The sequence below is a fragment of the Phascolarctos cinereus genome, unplaced genomic scaffold (assembly GCF_003287225.1).
Source record: "Phascolarctos cinereus isolate Bilbo 61053 unplaced genomic scaffold, phaCin_HiC Scaffold_5;HRSCAF=322, whole genome shotgun sequence".
Lineage (NCBI taxonomy): Eukaryota > Metazoa > Chordata > Mammalia > Diprotodontia > Phascolarctidae > Phascolarctos > Phascolarctos cinereus.
The window spans coordinates 43,259,666-43,281,054 of record NW_027555958.1 but is presented as its reverse complement, the minus strand read 5'-3'; the positions used below and the strand labels follow the sequence as shown (position 1 = coordinate 43,281,054).

Genomic DNA, 21,389 nt, shown 5'->3' with positions numbered 1-21,389 from the left:
TTGTGGTATATCAATGGAATACTATTGTGCTATAAGAAATGATGAGCAAGTGGACTTCAGAAAAACCTGGAAAGACTTGTATGGACTGATGCTGAGTGAAGTGAGCAGAACCAGGAGAACACTGTACACAATAACAACCAAGTTGTGTGATGACTAACTTTGATAGACTTAGCTCTTCTCACCAATGCAAGGATCTAAGACATCTCCAAAGGCCTTATGATGGAAAATGCTATCCACATCCAGAGAAAGAACTATGGAGTTTGAATGCAGATAAACGCATATCATTTGCTCTTTTTTTCCCCTTCTGTTTTGTTTCTTCTTTCTTGTAGCTCCTCCTATTGGTTCTAATTCTTCTTTACAATACAACTAATGTGAAAATATGTTTAATAGGAATGTATATGTAGAGCCTATATCAGATTGCACACTGTCTTAGGGAGGGAGGTGAGGAAAGGGAGGAGAAAATTTAAAACTCAAAAACTTGTGGAAGTGGATGTTGAAAACTAAAGATAATTTTTTTAAAAAAAGAAGAAAATATTCTCCCTTGTAATTGGTTCATGAAGACTATTCAGAGGACAATTCTTCAATCACTTTAGACTCACCAATAACTCCTTGAATAAACAACAACTGACTAGAACTGGTAACATCAACAGCCAAGGAAAACCACTCAAAATATTTTGCCTTGTTTTCTAATCGATTAGTGATATTGCTCCCAATGCCCTCAACTCTTCTTTCTGTTCTAAAAGATAGTCTTAAACGTTTATTTTCTCTGGACACATTGCTTTGGTTGCAATCAAACACGATTTAATTAACTCATCACCAGCAAACGGCTTTCCTTACTTGGCTAACAAACAAGACATCTGGAAACTTATTTTGGTTGCAGCCTCATTTTCATTTTTTATTTTTGTGAAGAAATTCTGCTGTGATAAGATATTACATTTTAAATTTTCTAATTTTTTCTGACTTGCTTTCCTGTGAGTTGGGAATAATGTGATTTATGATTACTCTGGTAATGGTGATGGCCACTGTATTCTTTTAGCACAGTTACAGTGTCACTGCATAATAGGCATAGTACTTTGCTATATAATCCAGTGACAAAATAATCCACACTTGTGCCTTAAAAGCATGACATCCAAAGACTACTTTTCTTTTCTTGTTTTGACAAGATGGGCATGTATGGTAACTAAAAAAAAAAAACCCAACAAAATAAAATGCCAACATGTGGCAATATAAGTGGCACTTCTGAGTGACAGCTGCATCACTGCAATTTGTAGGGTGCTGAGCACCAGTGCAAATGACAAGAGCACTCAACTCTACAGTGCAAAAGCAGTCACAAGCAATACATAAACTAGTGAATGTGGTTTGTCTTCCAATAAAACTTTATTTATGGACACTGAAATTTCAATTTCAACTAATTTTCACATCAGGAAATATTAGTCTTGATTTTTTTCAACTACTTAAAAATGTGAAAAACCATTTTAAATTCACAAGCCACGTGAAAACAAGTGGCAGGCCAGATGTGCTCCATGGGCCACACTTTACCAATCCTTGCTCTAGATATCAAGGATTCAGACTGAGAATACAGTCCCAATGAGGTCAAACACATTTTCCCACTCCTTTACCAAATGAGAGAAACACTAAGGCCCCATTTACCTGTGTAGTGATGAATATGGGTTGCGAGGTCACAGGGGAATTAGTAACATGGTTGGCATTCTGCATGACCTGGACAGGCCTCAATACTGGTTGAGTGACCATGGTGCTCAGACCTGAGGCTGGATTCTGTGTCAGGATGAGTGGTTGTCCACCTTGCTGAACCAAAGGATTGCCTGCTAAAACATTAAAGGAAAAGAGAGGGGGATAGATAAGAAAAAATGTCAAACTCCCCAAGTTTCTCCATATACATCAATGCCACTGGAAACACCATGATCTCAGATAGTACTAGATCCTTCAGATATGGTGACAGTACCATTTCAATTTAACTGTTCAGGTAAGGGGAAAAAAATCTATATCATCAAAATGGAAGCATGACCCAAATAGATTGAAGAAACTCTAACAATCAACAGAGCAAAACAAGAAATTGGTGAGGATTCTCATTGACACCTTTTACCCATGCCTCTTATAATGAAGATAAATTAGTAATAATAGCTCACAATGTACTTCTCTTCCCTTTTTTAGAGGTCATGTACTAAGGGTATGGAACACTACATATAATGTTGGACTTGGTTGATGTGTTGGTTAGTTTTGCTAAAACAATTTTTTTCTTTTATTATTTGTTATAAAGGATAACTTTCAGGGAGGTGGCAAGGGGAGGAATGGATTGGAAAACGTAGGTGATCTGGAAACAAATGGTATAAATGAAAATTTAAAATAACAGCTCATAGTTATATTGCACTTTGAAATCTGCCAAGTGGTATACATGCCTTGGGAGGAGGTATTGTTTTATTATTTGTACTTATATCTCCAGTTATCATAGGGCTCAACACATAACAGGCATTTATAATAAAGGCCTACTGACTGATTAGCTGATCTCACTTGATCCTCAATAACCCTGTGAAGTAGGTGCTATGATTATCCTGATTTTTATAGATGAGAAAGTTGAAGCTGCCAGAGGTTACCTGAGTTGCCCAGAGACCACATGTGTAAAAGTAATAGTGTCAGGATTTAAACTGAAGCCTTCCTCTAACTCCTAGTGTATCACTCTATCTACTAGTTACATTAAAACCAGTATCTATTACTGTCAACTTCTCTCTAGGTTTTCGGAACACTACTCTCTCCTAGTTCTCATCCTACCCATCTGGATCCTCCTTTGCTGTATGCTCCTCCACATCATGTCCTCCAACCACACATGACCCCCAGGATTCTGTCCTGGGCCGTGTTCTTTCTATATACTACTTCACTTGGAGATTTCATCAGTTCCTGTGGACTCAAATATCATCTCTATGCTGCTGATTCTTAAATCTATCTATCCTGCCTAACCTCTCGGCTGACCTCTAATCTCCAAATGCTTTTCGGACATATACATCTCAAACCGTATGTCCAGTAAACATCTTAAACTCAACATGTTCAAAAAGGAACTCATTATCTTTGTGCCCAAACACTCCTCTTTTAAAGTTCCCTATTACTGTCACCCACCATCTTCCCAGGCCCTCTGGCTCAACATTTAGGTGTCATCTTTGGCTCTTCACTATCTCTCACTCCCCAAGGCCTTTTGATTTCACTTTTGTGACATCCCTCGAATACGCCCCCTTCTCTCTTCTGACATTGATGCTGCCCCAACCCTGGTACAGGCCCTCATCATTCCATAACTGGGCCACTGTTAGAGCCTGCTGGTGGGTCTGCCTGCCTCAAGTCTCTCCCTATTCCAATCCATCCTCCATTCAGTCAAGAGAATGATTTTCCTAAAGTGGAGGTCTGACCACATCATCCACAACACCTCCGCCCCACCCCAGGACTCCTTCTTACCCAATAAACTCCAGTGGCTCCCTATCACCTCCAGGATCAAATATGAAAGCCTGTTTGTCTTTCAAAGCCTTTTATAACTTCTTCCCCACTCCCAACACACCTTTTGACACTGGCCTCCCTGGTGTTCCTGGAAGAAAACATTCATTCAACTCTGGGCATTTTCATTGCCTGTTCTGTCATACCTAGAATCCTCTACTTCATCTCTACCTCCTGCTTTGTAACAATAACAACAAAAATAATAGCAGTTAACATTTATTTGGCACTTACTATATGCCAGGCACTGTGCTAAGTGCTTTATAATTATTTCATTTGATGCTCACAACATTCCTGGAGAGTAGGTGGTATGATTATCCCCATTTTACAGATGAGGAAACTGAGACAAAGAGCATTAAGTGACTTGCCCAGTGTCACACAGCTAGTAAAGACCTGAGGTCTTCCTAATTCCAGGCCCAATGTTCTACCTGCCATGCTACCCACCTGCCTACCCTGGCTTCCTCCAAGTCCCAGCTAAAACCCAGACTCCTACATGAAGCCTTTCCCGATGCCTTTTAATCCTGGGGCCTTCCCTTGTTGCTTATTTTCTCTTTGTCCTGCCTACAGTTGTTTGCATGCTGTCCTCCCTCACTGATTATGAAAGCAGGGACTGTCTCTTGCCTTTCTTTGTATCCTTAGTTCAGCACATTATGAATGCTTATTGACTGTCAATGTATCTGAAAATCTGGATAAAAATCACATAGAGTATGGTCCTGTACAGAAAACCTGGGTAACATGCAAACTCTTCTCCAGAGATTTTAACTCAATAAAGCCAGCTTCACTGAGGATTAATTTAAGTCGACTCACATAACACTGACAATCAACAATTAAGCAAATCCAGAGAGCCTCAAAGCAGAGAGAAGCACCCTGTATCTTAGTTTTACTTGAAGCTTGAGTTTGAACTGTCAGGAAAATGGCAGGCCCCCGAGAGTGAAGGGCAGTCTTGCACAGCATGGCAATAATGAGATTGCCAGGTCAGTTTTTCTTAATAACATCAGGACCGACAAGCAAAATAACTTATAAAAGCCTCATGCCAAGTGAAGGTGCTACAACTGCAGAAATGACAATTCTGTGAATAAATAAGGTTAATTACCTAGAGAATGTTTAAAGCCCTGACCCAGGAGAATAGCCATTCTGTAAATGTTCTTAAAATCCTTTATTTTGTAACCCTAGGCTTATTCAATCAGACAGGTTTGGGAAGCTAGTACCTAGCAGAAGAGAACCCTAGCTCTCCATTCTTTATGAAAGGAAGCCTGTGCCCACCTCTTCATGAAGGTGGTAGAAATTCATCTGGATTTTTAAGTAAAAACTTGAAGGCTGGGTTGATATAATTGGCATTAGGGATTAATGAAAAGCCTGGCCTGGCTAGAGAAGAAGTTTCAAGTTGAGGTGCTAAGAAAAAGGGGTAGATGATCATAATAGTCCAGGCAATGTGGGGTGGTAGGGAGAGAGCTAGCTCAGAGTCAGGAAGACCCTTGGGTACAAATTCCATGCCTGAGCTATACTAGCTGAGGAACCCTGGACAAGTCACTGATTCTTCCCAGTGACCCCAGGCAGCTCTAAAAAATGAGAAGCTAAGTAGGACCTGCTTTGGTGGAGACGTTTCCTCACTGACAGGTCCCTAAAGAAGAACTATGAGTTGTGATTTCTCCTAATGACCCCTTGTTAGGTCTGCTGAATGTGAATCCAGGGCACAGGGTATAGGCAGAGGCAAGTGAGAGTGGTCATTAGTCTGACCACTTTTCTGAGGGTTGGTGACCTTGGCTCAAGTCATTCCTCTTCCCATTTCTAAATTTCTGAACCTGAGTCTCATTTCCTCATATGTGGGGTAGGGTGGGAGTACCAGTGGTGTGTGTTTTACAGGGTTGCTGTGAGGCAGCAATGGAGGCTTCATGAGGTGACCTCATACAATGTTGGACCTGAAGTCAGGAAGACCTAAGTTCAAATGCTGCTGTTTCTCACACTTCCTACCTGTGTCACCCTGGCGCTTAACCTCTTCATGCCTCAATTTCCCCATCTGTAAAATGGGCATAATAAACTAATAAATAAAATAGGCCTACCTCCTAGAGTCGTCATGAGAATAAAAGTTTATATTTGTAAAGTGCTTGTAAACCTTAAAGCATAATATAAATGCCATTACTGTTGTAGTTAATTCCTCATTTATAAAATGAGAGGCCCAACAGATGCCCTCTATGATCATTTTCAGCTCTAAATCTTTGATACCATTATCATTCCCAGTCAGATAACCTATAATCTACAGATAGCAACGTAGATATCCATGAAACAGTTGGTCATTTCCTCCCAAATGGCCCAAAGGGCCTCCCCTCCAAGATAAAAGTATAATGAGAAGAGAAGCCACACAGTCAGAAAGCAATGGTTGGGATAATAAGGTATAAAGGATTGGTTGCTAGAAAGAAATCTATTGCAGCTTGCCTTGAATTTTAAGAAAGTGAATTCAATTAGCAGCTGTTCATGCAGAGTTGTCTGGGGATAACAAATAACTTAAGGCAGAATTTGGCCATGTAGGAGCACGTGGAGAAAAGGAAAGAACAAGGTCTAAGGTGTGCAAAAAACCCCCAACACCCATAGACACCACAGAGCAAAACGAAAAGTTATAAAACCAGCCCATTTGTAACCATTCCATTTATAAGCCACAACTCAAAGCTGAGCCAAAAAAGAAACAGTAATTGATCACATGAATCTGTTCATCTGCAAACGTTAGTAACAAAATAGTAATTCATGTTCATATTTCTTTTACTTCCTATGTAAAATCACTAAAAATCTTCACTTCTAAGAAACCCCTTAGGGGGCTTGTATGCATCATAGCAATTGTTCTAGAAGGCTCTATCATTCTAGCAGAGCACACTCTGGCTGTTTCTACCAGATGGAAAGACTTTGATTAAGGGGTACAGCTTTGGGTTGTGTTGTCTGTCATCGGAGCCCTTAAGTACAGAGAGGCATCTTCAGAAGGCTGGCCACCAGGTGATTTTTCTCTTGGTCACAGCACCTCATGAAGACTATCTGTTAAGGCCCAGATTAAATCACTAATCCTTGAATTATCAGAAGTACACAAATTGAGACAAGCGCAATATTTTATTTATATTATAGCAACTATTTTTCACTGGATTCAAATACCAATTAAAGATACAGTTTTATTATAACTGGAGGCAATGTTCTGCTGTATTTATGAACCTGAGGATTAAATAAGATAAATGAGCCACTCTTCAGAAAAGATTATAGAATTAATCTGGAAACCAAAAGACAAAGAACTATTCCCAGATATCATCACATATAAGCACTTTACTGCATATGGGATTCTAGGCATTTCAACAGAATTGTAAATATAGAAAAAAAATAAAGCTCTACAAATGTTCTTGAATCTAGGTTACTTATAGCCACATTTAGAATTTTGGCAGTGTTTTGAGATGAGGGAGGAGAGAGTTTACTTGGCTTAAGCAATAAAACAAAATACATACAATCAAGGACCCATTCAATAAAAAAGTAGGCATATCCATAACACAGTGATAGAGAAATAACTGGTGGACAACTGGCATGGCACACTAGAATTTTCAAGATGGAAAAGACTCACAGTAAAAACATGGACAAGAGTCACATAGATTGAGGCCCGAAGGGTCACAATTAGAGCTGGTGGAAAGAACACTCATATGAATGAAATCATAAATGAGCCAACACATCAAAGCACGTACTCATAAATTTTCTAAGACTAATAGGAAGGAAAAATAAGTGTCTAGGTCCAGACTACATTTTCCACTTTCAACTTTAAGCAAACTGAAAACATTTAGGGGAACAAGTAGAGAGATTGACAAATATTTGAATTCACACTAAAACTCTGCTCTAACAAGTCAAGGACCTCCAACAAGACGCCCGGCGTTGAGTACTGTGAAAATGACAGAATCCTAGGGTTTAAGGGATTAGCTAACACACAGATCTTTGTACAGGCAGTCGGCGAGACTCCACGTGCTTCCTCAGCTTAAATGTCTGCCAGGAAAAGAGATGCTTCCATTTCCCTGGATCTACCTGCTTAATTTAACACTTTTTTGGGAACGTAACCTGATCTCTCCTTCTCCAATTCAAGCCTACTCCATCTTATTTTATCCTCAATGGAAATGGAGAACTTACTATGACACTATTTCTAATAACCCATTTACACAGATTTGAAATAGTTACAAACCTAGTCACTAAGGCCTATCAATTCTTTCTTCACGGCATCTCTTGGACTTAATCATTCAACAAATATTTACGGAGTTCATGCTGTATATAAGGCATCATGTGCAAGATGACTTCAAGAAGCCTACAAATCTCATATAGTAAATAAGATACAATAAATATCTACAATACAAGACAATAAGCAATATATACAATGTGAGCAATATAAACCAAATACTATACAAGAACAGGAGGGAAGGGAACAAGGAAGGTGAATGAGACCTTAAAGAAGAAGGTAAATTTCACCTCACAGGCACCACTGAGACCTGGTGAATTCTTAGAATATATCACAGAAGAGAGCAATATCAAGAACAGTCTGATATGCACCCTATATTCAGAAAAAACAGATTTCCAAAGGTCCAGAAAAAAGATAGTTGTAAGATTCCATAGACTAAAATTATTTAGGGAAGTCAGCCCAGGAAGAACGTTAAACTTTCAGAAATTAAATTCTGAAGACATAAAGAAAAATTATCCTGATGAGGAAGATAAGGGGGACTTGTCTAAAGACACCAACGTGAAACTACTGGGAACTTAACTAAGACCAACCTGAGTTTAAGAAGATGTATACAGAAGATGGAAACAATGGCAGGTAAGAGGATAAATTCAAAAGCAGAACATGGTCCTAAAATAGTGTCAAAAGAGCTAAAGCTCCAAATGAACTGAGGTTGGTGAGAAAAACAAAATCTAACCAAGTGTTGTTGTTTTTTTTTAAGCTATACTAAACAAAAGAGGCAGTTCGAAAAAGTGATGGGACCACTGCTTGAGAATGTAGAGGACAGAAAAAGATGACAGAGAGAAGGTGAAGCTAGGAATGTTTGACTCTTCTTTTTCTTCTTTCCTCTATCAGGACTAATGGCCAGAACAAAAACGGTTAACAGGGAACTGTTTTCTAAGACAAGCAAGAAGGAAGTAAGAAGGCACCTAGCTATTCTTGATGATTACAAAGCACCAGACCCAAATAAACTATATGCCAGGCTAGTGAAGGAACTGGAAGATGTGACTGATTACTGAGACAGACAGTGATATCTGAAAGATGGTGGGAAATGGCAAAGGTAGAAAAGGACTAAAGAGTAGCAAAATACTTAAACCTATTATTAAAAAGATAGTGAACACGTAGAAAAGAAGTGGTGATTACAAGAGCCTGCAGAGCTTCGTCCAGAACAGGCCAAGACAGTGGCCTGAATGGGAGGATAGACCACTCTCTCCCACATACCTATTCTAGTAAAACAAACCTAATGTTTTCACCAGACCTAATAATGTTTAATAAATTTAGGAAAAAAACAATAGGAAGTGACTTCTTCCACCAAAAAGCTCCACAAGTGAGCCAGGAAGCCATGGGAGTGTGAATTATTGATTTTTTTTCATGTGCTTATCAGTTTTGCAAATTTTTCCTTTCTTTAAAAAAATTACCTTATAGAAGATAGCTCACTGGGAAAGGAAGGGAGAAGGATACTTGGGTAAAATTTAGGTAATGTAAAAACAAAAGCTATCAACAAAAATTTATAAATATATCAAACTCAACAGAGAACCAAGTAGAAGTTAAGTAGGAGAGAAGCCACGAGCAAAACAAACTGCCTTATACTGAAGGTGGAATTAAAAGAGGGGTGGGGGAGAATAAAAGAACTAGACTAAGATGGTGCATTAGATTGCCCCTTAGATAATTAGGGAATGGCTGAACAAACTGTGTTATCTTAATGGAATGCAATATTTTTGTAAGAATTATAAGACCTATAAGAATTGACAAAAGAGATGACTAGAGAATTCTGGGTGGCATGAAATGACGAAGAGAGAAGTGAGCAGCGCAAAACCAGGAGAACAATGTCTACAAGGAAAGAAACTATCAAGAGAAACAACATGGAAAGACTCAGCTCAGATCAAAGTAATGACCAGCCATGGTCCTACGGAGGACTTATGAAGAAACATGTTACCCATCTACCTGCTGACAGAGACAGTTCAGCAGAAGCAAAAAAGAAGTTTTTGGATAGGGTCCCTATGTCAGTTCACTTTCCTTGACTACACTTTTTTGTTACAAAGGTTGTTTTTCCTCCTTTCTTTCTCTTAGTTGTGTGTGTGTGTGTGTGTGTGTGTGCGTGTGTGTGTATGAGGGTGCACGTGCGTGTGTACTCGTGAGTGAGAGAGTTCTGAATAAGTCATTTTAAAACAGAAGAGAACAGAGGGAAATTCAGGAGACAGCACAGACAAGCAGGACTGTCTTTAAAATAATGTGCAGAATTTATTATTTATTTTTTAGAAAGCTAACAGTATGGTGCAGCTAGGTGTCCCAGTGGATAGTGTGCTGAGCCTGGACTCCAGAAGATGTATGTTCAAATCTTGCTTCAAACAATCACTAGCTGTATGACCCTGAGAAAGTCATTTAACCTCTTGCTGTCCCAGTTTCCTCAACTGTAAAATACAGATAATAATACCACTTACTTCACAAGGTTGTTATGAAGACCAAATGAGAAAATATTTGTAAAGTGCTTAGCACAATGCCTGGGGCTTAATACAGGTTTATTCCCCCTACCCCTCACTCTCCAATGAAATGGGGATTTATATTTTCATTACAGAATCTTCTTTCTTATTCTGCTGCATATAGAAATGCTTTTTTTTTGGTGTCTATGTTCAACCCCCCCCCCAAAAAAAAGTCAGGAGAATGCTGTAACATATTTCATCTACATTTTAACAAAGCATCTGCCAATGCCTTCTCATGCTATTCTTGTGGATAAGACAAAAAGATACTGGCTAGACAACAGTACAGTTAGGTAGATTTGGAACTGTTGGTCTCCAAAAGGCATCATTAATAGTTGAGTTTCAACTTAGTGCTTTAGGTCTCTAGAGGGATCTGTGTTTGGCTTTGTGCTGTTTAACATTTTCTTAATGATTTGAATAAAGGAATAAATGGTAAGCTTACCTATTTTGCAGAGGACACAAAAGCAAGGAAGGATAACCGATATGCTGACAGGCAAAACTGGGACCAAAAAGAATGACAGGCTAGAATACTGGGCCCAAACCTAGTAAGGTAAGATTCAGTAGAGCTGTTTGTAAAGTCTTGCTACTGAGGGTTTAGAAAAACAATTAAAAAATGCAAGTATAGAGAGTGGTTCGGTAACACTTCATGTGAAAATATAAGAACCTGGGTTCATTTAAATTCATTTCACTTTGTCATAACTGATCTTCCTTTATTTGGTAGTGTTTGTTTGTTTTGTTTTTGAAGTGGTATCACTCACCTATGACCCATGGGAGACTTTGCCTGCTTTTAATCCCACCTTTCACACATTCCCCTGAGGGTAAACTTTCATGATTTCAGGACAGTCAACAAGCAACAAACACTTACAACATGCCTACTGTGCTTGTTGACTGACACAAATAAAAAAGCCCCCGCAGTCGGGTTGCACTAAGAGATGTCAAGCGTCCAAAATTAGGAAGATGATAGAACACTGTATCTTGAACGGGTTGGACCTCATCTACAGTATTGTTTTTAGGTGATAGAACCACATTTTAGGAAGGACAGTTGCTAGAGAGAAAAGAGGAGAGTGACCAAGTAAATCAAGAGCCATAAAGACTGGTTGAAGAAACTAGGGATGTTTAACCCAGAAAAAAAAATTATGGCTTCAAGAAACAGAATAACTTTTTAAGTATCTGATGGTTATCGGAGAAGAGACAAGTTTTATTCTGCTTAGCTCTGGAGATGCAATGGATCAAAGAGGCACAGATTTAGGTTTGATGTACTATATGAAAAGCTTCTTAACAATTAAAGCTATTAAAAAGTGTAATGGTCTGCTACAGAATCCAATGGGTTCACCATCATCAGAACTACTCAAGTAAAACTTGCATGTCTTCTTTTAAAAAAAAATTTAACTTTTTTTCCAATTAAAAATCTACTCTCTCTCTCTCTCTCTCTCTCTCTCTCTCTCTCTCTCTCTCTCTCTCTCTCTCTCTCCACTTCCCTCCCCTGCCCAAATTTAAAAAAAGATAAACTAAACCCCTGTACCAAATATGCATGGTCAAGACAAACAAATTCCCACATTAGCCATATCCAAAAAATACATGTCTCAATCTGCACCCTGGGTCCACCATATCTCTGTGTGGAGATGAGTGCCAGGTTTTGTTATGAATCTTCTGGAATCATGTTTGGTCACTGCACTGATCAGGGTTTTTGTTTTTGTTTTTTTAAATTCAATTTTATTTTCAGCTCCAAATTTCTCCCTCCCACCTTCCCTTCCCATATCCATTGAGAAAGAAAGAAAAACAAGATCCACTACATAAAACAAATTCCAACATTAGCAATGTCCAAAAAGTAGCATGTTCCATCATGAGTCCTCTGTAATTGTGACTGGTTCTTATGGCTTTCAAAGTTGTTTGTCTTTACAATATTGTTGTTACTGTATAAATTGTTCTTCTGGTTCTACTCATTTCCCTTTGCATCAGTTTACATGTCTTCCCACATTTCTCGGAAAACATCTCCGTCTTACAGCATAGTAGGATTTCATCACACTCATAAACCATAATTTGTTCAACTATTCCCCCAAACTGATGCCAATCTCCTCAGTTTCCAACTCCGTTACCACTGAAAGGAGCCACTACAAATACTTTTGTACATATGGGCTTTTTTCCCTCTTTCTCAGATCTTTTTAGGATATAGATCCAGTAGCAGTATCAAAAGGTATGCATAGTGTAACAGTTTTTCAGGCATAGTTTCAAATTGCTTTCCAGGATAGCTAGACAAGCTCATTAATGTACCTATTATTTCACAGCCCCTCCCAGAATGTCACTTTCCTTTTTTGTCAACATCGTCAACCTGATGGGTCTGAGGGGGTAAGAAAGAGTTGCTTTAATGTGCATTTCTCTAATTATTAGTGATTTAGAGTATTTTTCATATAGCTATTGATAGTTTGGATTTCTTCCTCTGAAAACAGCCTATTTCATACCCTTTGACCATTTACTAATTAAGGGATGGCTATTATTCCTATAAATTTGACTCAGTTCCCTATCTATCTTAGAAATGAGATCTTTATTAGAGAAACTTGCTGCAAGGTTTTTCTGCCAATTTTCTGCCCTTTTTTTTTTGGTAATTTTTAAAAATTTTAAACAAATACAAAAGAAAAGAAAAAAACAAATACTAAAACTTAAATATGAAATAAGAAAAGAAAAAAATTGTCATGTGCACAACAGAACATGAGGGGATTCAAAATATAAAGCAATAAATTTCCATTTCAAGACAGCCTATATAATAAATACTACACATCGTGTTGAGGGCTGTCTCTCTTTTCTTTTCTTACTTGTAAGTTTTATTTTGTTCTCTGTTGTGCACTTTTTACTTTGTTCTTCTTTTCCCTTTTCTTCCCTGTCCCTCCCCCAAGAAGGCTACAATTAACTGTGGATATGTATACACATACACTTACATAGATAGCTATACACAAGTACATTCATATGCATCTGTGTAAAACTGTACTATACTTGTTTGTGCTCCGTTCCTCTGAAGGTAGATAACATCTTCATAAGTCCAAAGTCTTTTCATATTTTTCTAAATCCACCAACTCATCATTTCCTACACCACAGCAATATTCCAACCTTATACTGTCTAGTTATTTTAAATAATCTAAAACAATATTGATTAATATGGCTGACATATAGTGCAGTTTCCTTACTTTTCCCTTTTGATTAAATCTATTTTTGCTTTAACTTTGTCTAAGATCATGCTTTTTTCCCCTTAATAAATTCTACTCCTGATCTTTATTTTATGTTTGTGTATGTCTCTTATTTCCTATCCTTCCTGACTTGACTTCACTTCTACCTGCTACCTTGCCCTCCTATTACTTAACTTACCCCCCAAGAGTCCCTCTCTTATTCCCCCCTTTCCCCTTGCCCTCTTGTTTCTATCCAAATTTAAGAAGACTTTCATAGTCCTCCAAATACATGTTGTTTCCTCTTTATCCCATGCCCATTGAGACACCTTTCTATTACCCCCCCTTAATTCTATTCCCTCATCCTCTTATTTCTTTATAAATTTATTCCCTTCTAAATGTATATATTGTTCTCTCTTTAACCCAGATCTGATGTAAGATTCCCTCTAAAAATCCCTCCCCCATCCCTATTCTCACCCTTGCCCTAGCCTTTTATTTCTTTCTAAATTTAAAGGAATTTTATACCCTTCTAAATACATATGTATTGTTCCCTTCCCCTCTTTAACCCATTCCCAATGAGAACAGGGTTCCAAAACCATGAGCCCTCTCCCCCCATCTAATTCCTCTGCTTCCTTTTGTACCTCATTTGGATAAAATAATTACTTTTTACCTTTTCCTCGAGAGTATCACTTTTTAGAATTGCATCATACTCAGCTCTACCCCAATCTTTCTTTTGAACTACGCAATTACTAATTAGAATCTCAGGCATACAGTTTACATTTCCTTGAATAAAAAGTAAATGGTCTACCCTTGAGTACCTTGTACTTAGTCTTTGATGCTTACCTTATACTTCTCTTGGATCTTGTATGTTAAATTTGCTATTAAGTTCAAGTCTTTTTGCAATAAAATCCTGAAAGTCTGGCAATTCACTGAAATGTCCACTTTTTTCCATTTAGGATTATGCTTCACTTTGCTGGGGATGATATTTTCTACCACAACTGCAGTTCTTCTGCTCTTCGATATACAGCATTCCAAGACCTGTGATCTTTCAGTGTAGCTGCTGGTAAGTCCTAGGTAATTCTAATTGTGGCTCTGCCATATTTGAATTGTTTTTTTTTCCCCCCTTGTTTCTGGCAATATACTCTCCTTGAGCGGGGGTTTTAGAATTTAGCTATGATATTCCTGTAGGTTTTCCTCACAGGATCTCTTTCAGATGGTGATCGGTGTATTTTTTCTATTTCTGCTTTTCTCTCTTGTTCTAACACTTCAGGACAATTTTCTTTAATTATTTCTTGTATTATTGTATCAAGATTTTTTCAGGTAGTCCGATTATTCCCATGTCTTCTCTTCTTGATCTGTTCTCCACATCAGTTGTTCTTCTTATGAGATATTTCACATTCTCTTCTAAATTTCAGGTAATCAAAAAACCTCCTGTGAACCTTTCTTATCTTGTTTGGATATAAGTTTTCCCATATCCACAGATCTGATAGGCAATTTCTTCCTCTAATTTGTTTATGTCACCCCTTATGTCTAAATCACGTACCACTTGGAGCTAATCTTGGTACATGGTATAATGATGGTATATGGTACATGGATATCTAGTTTCTGCCAGACAATTTTCCGGGTTTCCCAACAGTTTTTGTCAAATAGTTGAGTTCTTGCCCCAATAGCTGGGTCTTCGGGTTTACATTGATCAGGGGCCTTAAATCTTCCAAAGTTGTTTGCCTTTACATCACTGTTACTATTATACCAGTTCTGGTCACTTTCCTCTTCATCAATTCATACAAATATTACCAGGTTTCTCTGAAGCCATCCCCTTCATTATTTCTTACAGCTCGACAGTTTTCTATTCCATCACATTCATGTACCATTAATTTGTTTAGTTATGCCTGCAGTTTGGTGGTGCCGGGGAGAGTGTCAGGCCTGGAGTCAGGAAAATTCATCTTCCTGAGTCCAAATCTGGCCTCAGACACTAGTTGTGTGACTCTGAGCAAGGCACTCAACCCTGTTTGCCTCAGTTCTACATCTGTAAAATGAGCTGGAAAGGAAAATGGCAAAAAGCTACAGTATCTTTGCCAAGAACACCCCAAATGGAGTCACAAAGAGTCAGATTCAACTGAACAACAACAATTATCAATGGTAGTCCCATACCCCCTAGTTTTCAGTTCTCTGACACCACAAAACAAAACAAAGAAAAACATTTCTATGTCTTCTTGTGAGTTATGATACAAAAGGGACAGGTAAAGGCTAGACTATAACAGCTTCTATGATCCCTTCTGGTTTTCTGATTGTATCCTGGGTGATCTAAGAAAGCCATCAGACAGAAGGTAGCAATTCTGTTACCTTAAAGAATGGCCAGGATTTTGACAAGTAAAAATTGGGGGAAGGGCTGTAATGGGACCTTTTTGCTGCTGACCCTTGAATTTCCTCCACAAGAAACCATAATATATGAAGTACTAAAAAGAAACCCTGAGTGAATGTCAATGTTTACTGAGCCATTCTTTTTTTTTGCTTAAATTTATTTATTTTTAGTTTTTAACATTCACTTTTATAAGATTTTGAGTTTTAAATTTTTCGCCCTTCTTCCCCTCTCCTCTCCCCAAGAAGGCACGTAATCTGAGATAGTCTCTACATGTACCATCATATTAAACATATTTCCACCTTAGTCATGTAGCGAAAGAAGAATCAGAACAGAAGAGAAAAACCACAAGAAAGAAAAAACAAACAGAAAGAAAACAGTATGCTTCAATCTGCATTCAGACTCCATAATTTTTTCTCTGGATGTGGATAGCATTTTCCACCATGAGTCTTTTGGAGTTGTCTTAGATCAGATCACTTTATTGCTGAGAAGAGCTAAGTCTATCAGAGTTGGTCACCACACAATGTTGCTGTTACTGTGTGCAATATTCTCCTGATTCTGCTCACTTCATTCAGCATCAGTTCATGTAAGTCTTTCTAAGTTTTTGTGAAATCTGCCTATCATTTTTTATGGAACAACAGTATTCCATGACATTCACACACAACAACCTGGTCAGCCATTCCCCAGCTGACGGACATCCCCTCAATTTCCAATTCCTGGCCACCACAAAAAAGTGGCTATAAATATTTTTGTACATGTGGGTCCTTTTTCCTTTTTTATGAACTCTTTGGGATACAGACCTAGTAGTGATACTGCTGGATCAAAGGGTATGTACAGTTTTATAGCCCTTTAGGTATAGTTCCAAATTGCTCTCCAGAATGGTTGGATCAGTTCACAACTCTGTGTTGTGTTCCAATTTTCCCACATCTTCTCCAACATTTATTATTTTCTTGTTTTGTCATCTTAGCCAATATGATAGGTATGATATGGTACCTCAGAAGTGTCTTAATTTGCATTTGTCTAGTCTACAGTGATTTAGAGTATTTTTTCATATGACTATAGATAGCTTTAATTTCTTCATCTGCAAACTGCCTATTCATATCCTTTATCAATTTATCAATTGGGAAATGACTTGTATTCTTATAAATTTGACTCAGTTCTCTATATATTTTAGAAATGAGTCCTTTATCAGAGACACTGGGTATAAAAATTGTTTTCCAGCTTTCTGCTTCCCTTCTAATCTTGGCTGCACTGGCTTTGTTTGTACAAAACCTTTTTAATTGAATCAAAATTATCCATTTTGCATTTTATTATGTTCTCTATCTCTTGTGTGGTCATAGAGTCTTCCTTTCTCCACAGACATGACAAGTGAATTATGCCTTGCTCTCCTAATTTGCTTACAGTATCACCCCTTTATGTCTAAATTGTAGGGATCCATTTTGAACCATTCTTAAGAGTGAAGTCATCTACTAAGACCAAGAATCAGTTTAATGGTACTTTTATTTTTGTTTTTTTAAATTTGCTTATTTCTAACATACATTTGAGCTATGAGACATTCTCCTGCCCAGGCTTCCCATTGTAAGAGTTAAGGGTACAGAAGTGAGCTACCTGAAATGCCATGAGAACAGACCCCTATCTCTGACATGGGTGGAGCCAAACCCCCAACTTTCATTAGGCCAAATAGGAGAGAGAATTTCAAAACAAGAGATGCCAGCTAGACCTAACTGCACATTTTGCTTAGAAGACCAAATAAGGGGATCTCAAAAGTGTGAGGGACTGAAATCAAGTAAGTGTTGGGAACAAGACAGACAGTTCCTGACTTTTACAAATGGCTGAAGCCTTGCCAAATGAGTCATCCCTTTTCCCAGCTGTGTAATTTTCGGAGCAGCTAGGTGGTGCAATGGATAAAGTACAGAGCCTAGAGTCAGAAAGACTTAACTTTCTGAGTTCAAATCTGGCCTCCGACACTTACTAGTTGTGTGACACAAGGACAATTACTTTTTGTTTGCCTCAGTTTCCTCATCCATAAAATGAGCTAAAGAAGAAAATGGTAAACCACTCCAGTATCTTTGCCAAGAAAACCCCAAATGGGACCACAAAGAGATAATGACTATGCCAATCTAAATGGAAAAAATAAGAAAAGCAAAACAATTAAAACTGAATGCCGCACAGTTATAATGACCAAGACGGGCTCCAAGGAAGAGATATAAGAAGGCATTTCCTCTCACTTCTTTGCAAATGTAGGAAACTTCAGATGTAGAACACTATATATGTCATACTTTTTCCACTGGTTAGTTTTGCTGAACTGTTTTTTTTTCTTTTTTAAATTCTTTGATATAAGGGATTGTTCTCTAGGAAGAAAAAGCAGGGATATACTGGTAAATAAATTTTATTTTTAAAAAAGCTCCTCTACTTGGTTCTTAAAGCCCTTCACAACCTGGCCCTAACCTACATTTCCAGCCCTTCCTTCACTCTATGCTCTTGCCAAACTGGTTTTCTTACCACTCCTCACTCACAACACTCCATCTCCCATTTCCATGTCTTCATAATGGTTACTACTCATACCTAGAACACTCTCCTTTACTCACCTTTGACTTTTAGAACCCATGGTTTCCTTAAAGCTCAAAAGACACCTTCTACACGAAATCTTTCTTGATCTCTCATCTCATAAGACCTCCCCAAAAATTACTTTATAGTTCTTGTGTGTTCATGTACATATGTGAACGTGTATACACACACACACACACACACACACACACATACACAGAGTTTCCTGATAAAATGACAGCTCCTCGAAGGCAGGGAATGTTTCATTTTTGTGTTTGTATTCTGAGTGTCTACCACAGTACCTGGCATGGAGGAGGCATTTAATGCTTTCTGGATAGATTGCTCTAGGGAGCCTTCCCTGCTGCCTTAGGTCAGGGAGCAGATTAAGAATGTCTCTTCAAAGATCTTAAAGTGTACATTTAGAAACAGAAGCTATAGATAACACCTTATCTCCCCACGAATTAAGGTGCTAAGTGCAAAGTGAGATTAAGAAGTCAGAAAAAAAGTAACATCATCCCTCATCTGGAAAGCTGTAGTTTCTCTATATAAGGGAATGCCAGAAACTTCCATCTTTCTACTTCTTTCTTCCTGCACCTGCATCCCAGCTCTGAGCCCTTACACAGGTGGAATCAGCACCAGGCCTAAAATCATGTTCTATGGCTAGAGGCCCCAAAAAACAAACCCAGGGATGACAGTCAGTAGCTGTGTTCTTGCACTTCCCAGAGAGATCAAGGGGCTGGTTATGTGACTATACCACAAAATTTAATTCCAGTAAATCTGCCTTAACATACTTTAAGATTTTTGTGTATGGGCTATTTTCTTTCTGGTGTAGCCACTGATTTAAAATAAAAATCACCAGCTTATAAATAGCATTTGCTGCTAAATGGTAAAGAAAACAGAAAGGAGAGCCTGATCATTTCTTCTGTAAGTCCTGGCTTCCCCATTCAAGGCATTCTAGGCAGAAGGAACAACATCCATATAATCACAGACTTTCAGAGTTGAAAGACCATCTATTTAGTCTAATTAATACCTGAACAAGACTCCTTTCTACAATATACTCAAGTTATTGAGCTTTTGTAGGATTTCTAGCAAAGAGAAATTCGCTATATATGGAGGCAAACCATTTCAATTTTAGACAATTCTAATTGTTAGTGCCTTATGTGAAACTTAAATTTCCCTTTTTGTTAACATCTACTTACTGTTCCTAGTTCCATCTTCTGGGGCAAATTAATATTTGCTGAATACTTACATGCAAAAAGCTGTACTAGTTGTGAAGCACAAGCTAGGGCTCTGTAGTAGAAAAGCCAATACTTATCTGGGGAATAGCTAGGAGTGGAAAAGAAGACTGGAAAGTTAGGATGCAGCCAGATTGTCCAAAGTCGTGCATGCCCACCCAAGGCACTTGGTCTTTATCTTCTTGAAGGCAATCAACTGGTGGCTATTAAAAATGTCTGAGCAGGGGAGTGACAAGAAAAAAAGTGTTTTAGAAAGACAAAGGTATCTACAGTACGCAAGATGACTAGAGAGACTGGAGGCAGGACAAATCATTACAAAGTTACCTATTCTATCTACAAAGATAATAGTAAAGGCCTAAGTAGAAAAGGAACAAGTAGAAGAGATCATTTCAAAAGAAGGGATTTATTCCTGTTATTCTACTCTGGCCTTAATCCAGACCCTCAGTCTCCTACCTAAGTTACAGAAAGTATTCTACCTACTGCTGTAAGAGGTGGCTGTTCAGAAACACTACGCTAGCAATATAAGAGCCAGCAGCATTAAAAGTCTAGCAAGAGTAGAGAGGGGATAATTTCCTACATTTCCAGTTGCTTAAGATGCAAAATGATATTTTCTTCGTGGTCCAGCAAATGCTCTTTGAGAGCAGGAAGTGTGTCATTGCTGTCTCTGCACTGTTGGCACTTAAAGCAGTCCCTTGTACGGGGTACGCTTAATAACAACTTTTCAAATGAATGAAAGGCTAGTGTACCTTAACAGAATATGAATATATTAAGAAGTCTTAACATTCAGAAAACATCCAAGACAAGGGACTGATAGAGAATTATGTTGGAAAGGGAGAAATTCTGTTTAAAAGTGTTATTTAGCCCTTACTCTCACCTCTACTTTTTAAAAGACTAGAAGAAAATAAGAATAGCGAAAACATTATTTTGGTTGTAACAACTCAGGCCAAAGCTTTCAGATAATCCATTTATAGGGGCATACACAGGAGCTGAAACGAAACAGTTTTTTCTTTTTTACACCATGGCTTCTCTAACTGCTAAGCTACAACTAATCATACGATACTCACTTCCTTCCACTACAAAAACTCAGTCATTTCTGATATAGGTGCCTTAGTAGTTCAAATATAGTATTAACATCAACTGTATCTTATCTTCTACATTTGGGAAATAATGAACAACTGAATCTACAAGGGAAAGGAAGGATCCTAGCTACCCCAGAAAGAATTCTGCCAAAATGGCAGATTTTTTTTTAAAGATAAAGGAATTGAGAACTCTTAATAACTAGGAATTTGATGTCCAGTTTGTTCTGCTAGGTGTCCTCAGCAATAGTCAGGTGGCCCCAGGTATGGTTATACCCTAGAAAGAATTCAGCACCTACTGAGTAGGAATAGTGGCAATCACTGAATCATTACTTAATCCTGACTCCTATTTACTCCAAAGATTCAAGTCAAATCAACATCTACTAAGAATCTTCCAACTCAACATTTACAAAGGTGTTATGCATACAAAGATGACAAAAGACAAATATATCTGTTCCCAAAGAATTCATAGTTCCATAGAGGGAAGGGATAAGACAATGCTACAAAGCTGAATGTTCCAAGTAAAAAGCTCGGACAAATCACTGTGAGAAATCTGATGAAGGAAAGATGACTTTCAGCTGAGGGAAATCAAGAGAGGCTTCACACAGGAGGCAGCACCAGAGCTAGATCTTGGAAGAAATGGATGGATTTTAACCAGTAGAGACTGGAAAGAAAGAAGTCTATCCCAGTTCTAGGAGGGGGAAGAGTGAATAAAGGCACAAAGGAGGGAAGGATGAAAACAGGAGAGAAAAGTAATCCAGTTTAACTGGAACCTAAGAATACATGAAGGGCAGAAATATGAGATAAGGCTGGAAAGGCAAGTTGGAAC

The 21,389-nt window shown here is 38.1% G+C and overlaps 1 protein-coding gene across 9 annotated transcripts in view; it reads right to left on the bottom strand.

Annotated features, from left to right (window-relative positions):
* Positions 1-21,389, bottom strand: part of POGZ (pogo transposable element derived with ZNF domain) — a 57,245-nt gene that overhangs the window by 18,304 nt on the left and 17,552 nt on the right. For 7 of the 9 annotated variants that reach the window (XM_078154860.1, XM_021005147.2, XM_078154864.1 and 4 more), the window contains one exon: positions 1,651-1,826. In XM_078154860.1, the coding sequence (XP_078010986.1) occupies positions 1,651-1,826 (176 nt within the window). Of the gene's footprint in view, positions 1-1,650; positions 1,827-14,186; positions 16,116-21,389 lie in introns of those variants that run through there. The other 2 variants (XM_078154865.1, XM_078154861.1) reach the window with 2 other exon arrangements.